General features: G+C 41.4%; 1 protein-coding gene across 1 annotated transcript; it reads left to right on the plus strand.

Moving 5' to 3' along the window:
* Positions 1-1,448: 1,448 nt before the first annotated feature.
* Positions 1,449-10,303, plus strand: LOC311124349 (inhibin beta B chain-like; the record flags this gene model as incomplete). Its single annotated transcript, XM_084198509.1, has 2 exons — positions 1,449-1,863; positions 9,528-10,303. The coding sequence occupies 2 exons, from the start codon at positions 1,449-1,451 to the stop codon at positions 10,301-10,303; spliced, it is 1,191 nt and encodes a 396-aa protein (XP_084054635.1).
* Between the last annotated feature and the right edge of the window lie 525 nt (positions 10,304-10,828).

Here is a 10,828-nt window from a genome sequence, read left to right on the forward strand (position 1 = left end):
TAGGAGTTGCTTATGATCACCATGCAGTCATGGTTGAGCCGCAATAAGAAAGGCCTGTCAAGAATCTGTCGGTACCATTTATTTACTATTTTATTCATTTTTCTTTGGAGCATCTATATGGGACACGTTTTCTGTTTGTTTGAAGCATGAAAATGCAACAACAACAAAAATACATTTGGATAGCACGTGTTGATGAAAATGTTTTATATTAAAACATGGCCAGGCCTTGTCTAGGCTATTAGACCTACAGGCTTTATACGGAACATATGAAATGTTAATTAATTATATAATGGAAGTTTATTGATGTAATCCTCGTTCTTATTTATAAAGTAGATAGTTTCCACTGTAAAGATAGCCTATGCTAATGATGCTCTATATTGTGCGCAAATCAACGCATTATGCACAAGTCACCAGTCAGTCTGGTAAATAATTGGTTACTCGAATTCTTAAGTCATTTTTTATCTCTCCTAATTCGTTTTCCATAGGTTATAAGTATTTTCTCTGGACAGGACAGCTAAGGAGGATAGTTTACCTTAAGCCTATGCATAATCTCCTACCAAATACTAGGAGTCTGTTTAGTTGGTGGGACGTCCCACGTGGTTTCCTTGTATAAAAACTTTCAGTCTATGGAGGACTCCTAAATCGACATAGCAAGGGAAAGGTTCGTCCGATCATTAGACCTCTTTGTGCTCAAGTACATCAGGGCAATTTCATATCGGGAATTCAAATCCAATTAAGGTGCATTTCAATAAGGATATACAGGAACAAAAACTGAAGGAGTAAGTCAAAGCAAATGAAAAACTGGATGCTACAATATGCGATAAGTTATTATTTGACCGACCCTTCAGCTTTTTCCCTTCTATGGAATATCCTGACTTGTGTTTATCAACCAATGGGTGATTTTCTATTCGTTTAGTTTGTCCTCTTCTATTAGTTTCTAAATAATGATTATTGCGGATTGCAGATCAATTAAACCATGGCATGATACGTCAGGCATTGAACTGAAACTCAATTGACGGATAAATGGTAGCCTACTGGTTTTTAAATTGTGTTACCTTGAAATGGTGAAGCAAAGTCTTTGAGACAGGCAGAACGGACTTGACTCCCACTGTGCCCCTGAAGTGAAGTCAGCTGAGTGACAGACATCGGGAATGAACACAGACACGAAACAAGGGGAATATTTCAAGTTACGGTGAATTGAATATTTAATCAAAATGCGTCTGAATTGAGTGGAATATTTCTTCTTGCATGGACTCCTTGTAACTTTATACGGACTAACGGGATTTTACAACTTTATCTTTCTTTTCATTCGAAATCGTATTTTCTTAATAACGCCAAGTGAATAGCCTACATTTGACAGCAATATTCTGCATACCTTTTTATAGTAGAAAACGAATTATAGGCATATGGCACTTCAAATATCACGACTTTTTTTCTTCATAAAGAAAATGATTAACTGTATAATCAAAGTGGCATTATTTATGGCTTGCGTGCAGTCTGTCCTCTGCAAAGAAGCGGCGCCGGGATCCTTGAACCCTTTGCCGGGAACGGAGACGCACACCGTAGCTCAGGAAACTTGCACTTCGTGTGGCATCGGTCAGCCCGAGGAATCGGGACGGGTGGACATTGACTTTCTGGAGGTGGTGAAAAGGCATATCCTGAGCAGGTTACAGATGAGGGTAAGACCCAACATCACCCATTCTATCCCGAAGGCGGCGATGGTGACTGCGCTTCGGAAACTCCACGCCGGTAAAGTGCGCGAGGATGGGAGAGTAGAAATCCCGAATCTGGATGGACACGCGACCAGCAATGCCAACGAAGTGCTGGAGGAGAGCTCGGAGATAATCAGTTTCGCAGAGACAGGTGTGTAATTATTGTATCTTATAGGCAGTCTACCGTTTACTCTATTGTATTAGAAAAAAACAAAAATAAAACCACTTTTACGCACAGACCAAGCTGGGTCCGGTGCGTAACGTTTGGACTACACAGTTGATCAAGGTGATGCAGCGCATCATCCCCCGCCCCGCTAAGAGCAGAAAGTGTCTGTGATTTCAAAACAATACATTCACAAATTCCTTAAAGTAGGCACAGTTTTTTTTAATATTGTGTATTTGTATTTAAAGGGTAGGGAGCATGAAACCAGAAATCAACTGATGCGGGTTCAATGCATACAGGAAAAGTCAGTCAAATAGCTTGAAATATTATTATTATTATTATTATTATTTGAAATATAAAACTAAACAAAACCAAATGTTGCTTGTGTTTATCATTTATAGATGTTTTACATTATTATTTTCCCCCCAACTGTTCTGCAAACACTTTTGGTTATTTGGTAACCCATTGCTGGTTAACTAGTGGACAGAACACATGTTGGGTTGTTTTGACCAAGCCAGTTGGTTTGGGTGAATAACCCAACATGTTGGTTTGTTGGGATTACACAAAAATGGGTTAATTTAACAATCAGTTGGGTATTTTTTACACTCATGCTGAGTGGACCTAGAAGCTGGGCCATTTTTAATGTAATCCTCAGGTTATTTTCAGGAGGCCTGTTTTATTAGGGGCGTGGCTTTCAGCTAGATCTTATTGGCCACCCATGAGTTTAGTTTATTAGGATCCCCATTAGCTATAGTCATGGCTAGAAGGGATCAAGGTTTTGTCAAATTAACAGTTGCCTTTTTTTGGCGTTTTAGCTAACCATAACCCTTTTCATAACCTTAACCTAATTGTCTTAATCTGCTACGTAAATTCTCCTAACCAGCTGCGTAAATTCTCCTAACTTCCTACGAAAAGTCAAATCTGACTTTAATTAGACAAAAGCTGGATCCCTTCTAGCCATGACCATTAGCTACTGCACATGCAGCAGCTACTCTTCCTGGGGTCCACATCAGTGGAGGCTGCTGAGGGGAGGACGGCTCACATAATGGCTGGAACGGAGCAAATGGAATGGCATCAAGCACATGGAAACCATGTGTTTGTTGTATTTGATACCATCCCACCAATTCCGCTCCAGCCATTACCACGAGCCCATCCTCCCCAATTATGGTGCCACCAACCTCCTGTGGTCCACATAAAACCTACAAATACATGACAAAGTACAGAACAGTAATAGACAAGAACAACATAAAATATTATATTACATTCAAAATAAAAATAGTTGTATATATAGGAAAGACACCAAGATTCAACAAAAATACTATTTACACACTATTCACATATACATATTAATTTTCTTGTATACAGTACAGTTAAATTAGATCTTTAGAAATAGGAGAGGTGCTGTGATACAATATGTTTTTTTTTAAATCTGTGTTTTAAAGCTAGACTTGCATTTTGCCTGAGTAACCTCTGGTGGAAGAGCATTCCACGATGACATGGCTCTATACATAACTGAGCGACGCATTCAATCTGTTTTTGGTTTGGGTACCGTGAAGAGACTTATAGTGGCATGTCCGGTGCGGTATGTCTGTTTGAAGTGTATGCAAATAGATTATACAAGTGGTTAGGCATTTCCAACACACAAATGTTTCTTAAAAAGACTAGAAGAGAAGTAGTCAATTTCTCCTCAACCTTCAACCATTGAAAGACTATCATGCATGTTGTTGATGTTAGATCTGTGTGTGCAGTTAAGGGCAAGGTGTGCTGCTTTGTTTAGAGCCAGCTGCAGTTTTTCTAGGTCTTTCTTTGCTGCACCTGACCATATTACCGGACAATAATCAAGATGGGACAAGATCAAAGCCTGAACAACTAGTACAGTTGATTTTTGTTTAAAAAACGCAGAACATATTTTTATAACAGACATACCTCTCCCCAACAACAACTTTGTCAATATGACTTGACCATGATAACTGACCATCCAATGTTACTCCTAGGAGTTCAGCTTCTTCAACTTGTTCAATGGTCACACCCTTCATGCACAACTCCAGTTGAGGTTTAGATCTAAGATAATACTTTGAACCCAATACAATGCTTTTGGTTTTAGATTTATTTAAGACCAGTTTGTTGTTAATTACCCATTCTAGCACTGACTGTAACTCCTTGCTAAGAGTCTCAGTGAACTCCCTGGCTGTAGGTGCTGATGTGTAGAGTGTGCAATCATCAGCATACATAGTCATTTTAGTTTCTTGTAAGACAAGTGGCAAATCATTTGTAAAAATAGAGAAGAGTAACAGCCCAAGGCAACTGCCCTGAGGGATACCACACTGTACATATCTGATGTCAGAGAAGCTTCCATTGAAGAATCCTCTCTGAGTTCTATTGAATAAGTAACTCTCCAACCATGTGATGGCAGGTGATGTAAAGCCATAACAATTGAGTTTTTTCAATAACAATTTATGATCAATAACATCAAAGGCTGCACTGAAATCTAATAATACAGCTTCAACTATCATCTTATTATCCATTTATTTTAGCCAATCATCAGTCATCTGAGTCAGTCCAGCACAAGTTGAGTGCCCTTCCCTATATGCATTCTGAAAGTCAGTAGTTAACTTGTGCTTTAGAAAAGAGCTTTGTATTTGTTCAAACACAATTCTCTCCATCAGTTTACTAAGAACAGGCAGCAAACTGATTGGGCGGCTGTTAGAACCAGCAAAGGGATCTTTACTATTTTTAGGTAGTGGAATTACTTTAGCTTCCTTCAACGCCTGTGGACACACTCCTTTAGGCTTTGGTTAAAGACATGGCAAATAGGGGCGGCAATACAGTCTGCTACCATTCTCAATAGTTTCCCATCTAGGTTGTCTGTACCTGGTGGCTTATCATTATTGATGGATAACAATCGTTTTTCAATCTCTTCCACACAAATTTGACCAGATTTAACATTGCAATCCTTCTTTATCATTATTAGATCTTCAATACACAAATATGATGGTTCACTGTTCAATGTTGTCATTTCACTTCTCAGTTTGTCTACTTTACTGGTGAAATAGCCATTGAAATGATTGGCTATATCAAAAGGTTTCGTTATAAATGACCCATCAACTTCAATGTTAAGTTGCTAAGTTTAGTCACAAAATGTCTCAATTTACAGTATGTCGACCAATCAGCTGAGCTGCCTGACTTGTTTGCCACTCTATTTGCATAATTTCTTTGAACCATAAAATTCTTCAATTCATCATCGATCCAGGGGGCTCTAACAGTTCTCACAGTTAGTTTCTTAACAGGTGCATGTTTGGCAACAATTGACAAGAATAATCCTCCAGGTGTTGCATCTGCGTTCTCCTCCTTATACACATCAGACCAACATACATTTTTTACATCTTCAACAAAAGAGTCCTCAGAAAACATTTAGTATGATCTCTTATAAATAACTTTAGGCCCTGCCTTTGGTACTTTGGCTTTCCTTGTTATTGCCACAATGTTATGGTCACTACAGCCAATGGGAACTGATATTGCTTTGGAGCAAAGCTCTGTAGCATTAGTGAAGATATGATCAATACAAGTGGATGTCACAGATCCAACACTATTGGTAAATACTAGTTGGTTGAGTGATAACCTGAGTCATGCTACAGGTATTATTCACATGAAGAAGCTTCATCTTGAGAGGACAACTGTTAGTATCAGAGACCTTATCTAACATCATAAATGTCATTCCTGTTCATCATGTTAAGTTTACATACTACAAATAACATTTCCCCTTTTTTTTCTCTTCACATTCTTCTATAATATTAAGATTATTTATTACATATTATAATAAGGTATACCACCTTATTCTATCCCAACAATGGGATTTACAGAGGCTTTTAGGGAACTCATACACTTCTATAAGCATCATTAAAGCTACAAAGAGGTCAATGTTTAACCATAGCATGTTAAAACTATTCAACAGAACAGATGAACAGGAATGACATTTACTCAGGTGGCTAAAAAGAACTATCTGAATGTCACGCCCCGACTAAACTATGCCTCCAGTCTTCTGATCTGACCTGCTAGGTCATATCTCAGTAACCCAGCATCAATAACCAGCAGTTTTTAAAGAAAACAACCCAACTAAGTGACCCAACACCTGCAACCCAGCAGTTGGGTCAACCAAACAACCAAGCATTTGTTAGTGTGAGCATAGAACAAGTGTGTCCTCAGGCTGAGGTTCACACCCCCAGAGACTCATAAATAATGTCACTATAACAGCCTCATAGCATTCATCTTCAAAACAACACACAAAATCCATAGTTTGCATAGAAAAGATTAAGGGTATGTATAATATCACATTCACATTCAAAAGAATGATATGGGCAATCCCAAAAAGATTTGAAAAGCCCATAATATTTTCACATTATTCTCAAAAAGCTCTGTAACTTTGTACTGTACATTTGTGTAGATTCAGTTGGGTTGCCTTCCTTGTGCCTCATTGCCCTCCTTGCCAGTTGGCAGTATTACCCAGGGTGGTAGCTGCAGCCAGCTGGTCGTGGCACTGAGAAGAGCTCACACAACAATTTGCTTAGAGATGCTTAAAGGGGGACTGGAAATGATCAATGATGCCACCTGCTTAGGCCCACATGTATTCAGATCAAACCTCTTATTGCCTCTTATTCTTATAGCAGTTGAAGTCACCCCAGATTTTCTCTAACCAGCTGTGCATCTCTCCAACACAATTAGTGTCAGTGATTCGGTTAGCTGATCAGAGATATGTTCAAAACCAACCCTGTTCTGCTTCTCAAATACACTTAGAAAAAAAGGTGCTATCTAGAACCTAAAGGGGTTATTTGGCTGTTCCCATAGGAGAACCCTTTTTGGATCCAGGTAGAACCCTTTTGGTTCCACGTAGAACCCTTTTGGGTTCCGCTAGTCCCCTGTAGCTGAGTTGGTAGAGCGTGGCACTTGCAACACCAGGGTTGTAGGTTCGTTTCCCACGGGGGGCCAGTATGAAAAATGTATGCACTCACTAACTATAAGTCGCTCTGGATAAGAGCGTCTGCTAAATGACTAAAATGTAAATGTAGAACTCCTTTCACAGAGGGTTCTATATGGAACCCAAAAGGGTTCTTCTACCTGAAACCAAAAAGGGTTCTACCTGGAACCAAAAAGGGTTCTCCTATGGGGACAGCTGAAGAACCCTTTGGAACCCTTTTTTCTAAGAGTGTACAGTCAATCTAAGACACCTGATGAAAATCTAATGTTCACCCATGCTGAGTATTTCATCTGAATGCCACCCATATACAATGATTCTACTGTGATCTTCTGTTGAGAATCCTGGTACCAGCTATAAGATGACCTGAAAGCAGGGCTGCTTTAGAATGGCTCTACATCTACATAAGGTCAGCGCTTTGTGTCAGGACCATGCATGCTGAATGTAGAGTGAACTGGAATGGTGAACTCACTGCCACTCACTGTTCCGTATTAGAATGCATGGTGTGAGGGACCATCTCCCTTATATAGTCCTAGAGTGGGACTTGGTTGCTGCCTGCACAGTACTTATGGACTTCATCATGCTTGTATGTTAGACCTTGTATTTGCCGTTGTTGTGTACGGTTACTAAAGCAGTTGCCTGACAAAGATGCCACGTCAGCGATAGTGATATCATCTAAAGACACTTTCTCTGCAACTCTATTTCTGTTCCTGAGAATGATTTTTAAAAAAGACTCCTGCACACTGCATTGGTGCTCTCATAAGTTCACCTGACAAATCACTTTCTAATTGGATGTGTCTTTTTGGGGAGTATTCTGTTGTTGAGTATCCTGTTCCATCTGAGACAATTTCCCTCTTTACTCACAGAGTGAAAAATGGCTCCCTTAGGTTTGTTTCACAAAGCCCCCCCTCTTCCCCTGTCCCCTGTTGAAAGAATAAATAACTGATACAGTAATATATCAAAGTCATCCATCCATAAACAGAAGATGAATAGAACATCCATTTCAACCAGGAGACATTAGGTCTTAGCTTTTTGCTTATTGTTGGTCATAGGGATGTAGCTCAGTTGGTAGAGCGTGGCGTTTGCAACGCCAGGGTTGTGGGTTCGATTCCCAGGTAGGGTCCCATCGCTTTGGGCGGCAGACAAGCAAACAGGCAGGCAGATAGGCAGGCAGCACAGCTCAGTGTTCAGGTTGGAGAGGTGACCCTTGACGTGTGTGTTTTCCCACTTTCCTTCACCTGACAGCTGCATGTTGCTCAGTCAGTCACAGAGTATTCATGTAGAGTGTTGCTGATGGGCTCTCAGGTTAGACGTTTTTACTCTCACTGGAGGACTGGGAAGAAACCATATATTTCAGTTACTGCCTTAGCTACTGAAGATGTTACTGTCTCTTAGGTTTCTTTAGGTAGTTCAAGGTTCAGGTCTTGTCTTGATCAACAAACTGCATAGTGGTGCAGGGAGCCTGACCAGGCAAAGTCAGTGAGTGTGTAAGAGTAGGAGTTGTTTTGGTCATGTCATGTTTTGGGCACTGACAAGTGCAAGTTCAATTTGAATTTGACTTTTGACCCTGACTCTACGCTACCCTACCCTAACCCGAACCTGAACCTACCCACACATGAAAACAATATGGCACAAACCAAAAATAAGTAAACATTGGCACGCACTGTACAGCCAGACACAGTTTCTGTGGTGATAGTTGGGTTGTTGGAAAGGCCAGCTAGTTTCATGTAAATTGCTTTTTTTGCTTGATCATTAATCCACTGTGAAGCTGTGCTCCTCTTCACTCAATGTGCCTGGCTTTACTGTGCATTTTCTCCCTTTACATCACATTACTGTGCATTGTGTAAGCAGTTAGGCTCAGTAAGCTCTTGTTTTTCTGCAGTATTCACAGCAAAGCCTTTGAGCCTTTGTACTTGGCTCTGATAAGCCCTCTTCCCCATACCCAGCCTGACTCAGGGCCAGAGGCAACTTCAAGTGGGCCTGATCCCAGATCTGTACTGTCATTGTCACTGTCGAGGCTCTCTATAGGCAAGGGCCAGATGGAACTGATTCCAGACCTGCTGATGCTGCACTGTCATTGCAGTCCCCATGTAGGCCTACAAGACAAGACCAGGGCCTGTATTCATAAAGCGTCTCAGAGTAGGAGTGCTGATCTAGGATCAGGTCCCCCCTCTTATTCATTATGATCTAAAATACAAAACCGATCCTGGATCAGCACCGTGAGACGCTTTGTGAATATGGGCCCTGGATCAAGAGGAGGCTGGTGTCTCTGTTAGAGCTGTCTACCAGTGTACACCCATCCACCAAATCCCTTTAGTACCAGTCCAAACTCTGTTTACATCCCAGGCCAGATAGAGATGACAGTAAGACAGGCCATAACAAGGGAAGCCATAGTAACCGTCTATCTCAATTTAATCCCAAATTGTTGAACTGTTCCCTATGTGCCCAGTTCTTGTCCAGCTATTCATCCAACAGTCCAAGCTTGGGACCACCCAGTGTGGTAGTATCTTCTTGAAGCTTTGTCCAATATCAGTAAGGTTTTTGAAAGATGGGTATTTTTGTTAATTAATAGCCAATTAATCTGTGTGTTTGTCTCCTCTTTTAGCATTGCCACACTGACCTTTTAAAGGTTTAACATTACTTTTAAACTGACCCTTCCCTATTCTGTTCCTGTCTTTCCCAGATGAGCTGGTATCATCCAAATCCAGCCTGTTCTTCCTGATCTCCAACGAGGGAAACCAGCACCTGTACGTGACCCAGGCCACCCTGTGGCTGTACTTCAGGCTGCTTCCTAACACCCTGGACAAGGGTCCGCGGAGGAAGGTCACAGTCAAGGTGTACTACCAAGAGCCTGGCCTGGGCAGCAAGTGGAACCTGGTGGAGAAGCGTGTGGAGCTGAAGAGGAGCGGCTGGCACACCTTCCCCCTGACCAATGCTATCCAGATGGGGTTCGAGAAGGGCGACCGGCGGCAAAACCTGGACGTGCGCTGCGAGGGCTGCGAGGACCTGGCGGTCTTACCGATCCTCATGAACCAGAACGACGAGTCCCACAGGCCGTTTCTAGTCGTACAGGCCCGGCAAGCGGACAACAAGCACCGCATCAGGAAGAGGGGGCTGGAGTGTGACGGGAGTAGTAGTCTGTGCTGCAGACAGCAGTTCTACATAGACTTCCGCCTCATCGGCTGGAACGACTGGATCATTGCGCCGTCGGGGTACTTTGGGAACTACTGCGAGGGGAACTGTCCGGCGTACATGGCGGGAGTGCCAGGGTCGGCGTCGTCCTTCCACACGGCAGTGGTCAATCAGTATCGGATGAGAGGCATGAGCCCTGGCTCCATGAACTCCTGTTGCATCCCCACCAAGCTCAGCACCATGTCAATGCTCTACTTCGACGATGAATACAACATCGTCAAGAGAGACGTACCCAATATGATCGTGGAGGAGTGTGGATGTGCTTGAGTTGAGACTATGTACTTCAAGTGGACTTTTATGGACATTTGTAAAGAAGAAAAGGATATTACAAAATTAATTATAGAAATCAAAGTGATATTTATGGACAATTATAAGGCATACGCACATGCACACACAACTTAATTCATTCACGCATATCCTACACACTCATTCTCACATATGCCTGAACAAACACTTGTATATATATTTATGTTTGTTAATAATATTCTCTGATATTCTTTTGCCAACATATGAATATATGATTCAATCCCATTTTTTGTAAACGTGTTTGCAAATTCATGTAGGTGTCATTATCAGAGGGATTTGAACTAAATGGTACTTATCGCATTATATATTTTCCAAGATTGCCATTTCTATTCTGAAAATGGAGAGTTCTATTTCTATACTCTGACAAAGGTGGAAAGAGCCTGAGATTATGAAGGAGGTTCACTTGCTGATAGACAATTCCAAACCATGCCTCTTTCAAGAAAGTATAACTGCAAAACCTATAGTGAAAGCACTGACAACTCACCT

The sequence above is a fragment of the Coregonus lavaretus genome, assembly GCF_964263955.1.
Source record: "Coregonus lavaretus genome assembly, contig: HAP1_SCAFFOLD_3592, whole genome shotgun sequence".
In the NCBI taxonomy this organism is placed as follows: Eukaryota; Metazoa; Chordata; class Actinopteri; order Salmoniformes; family Salmonidae; genus Coregonus; species Coregonus lavaretus.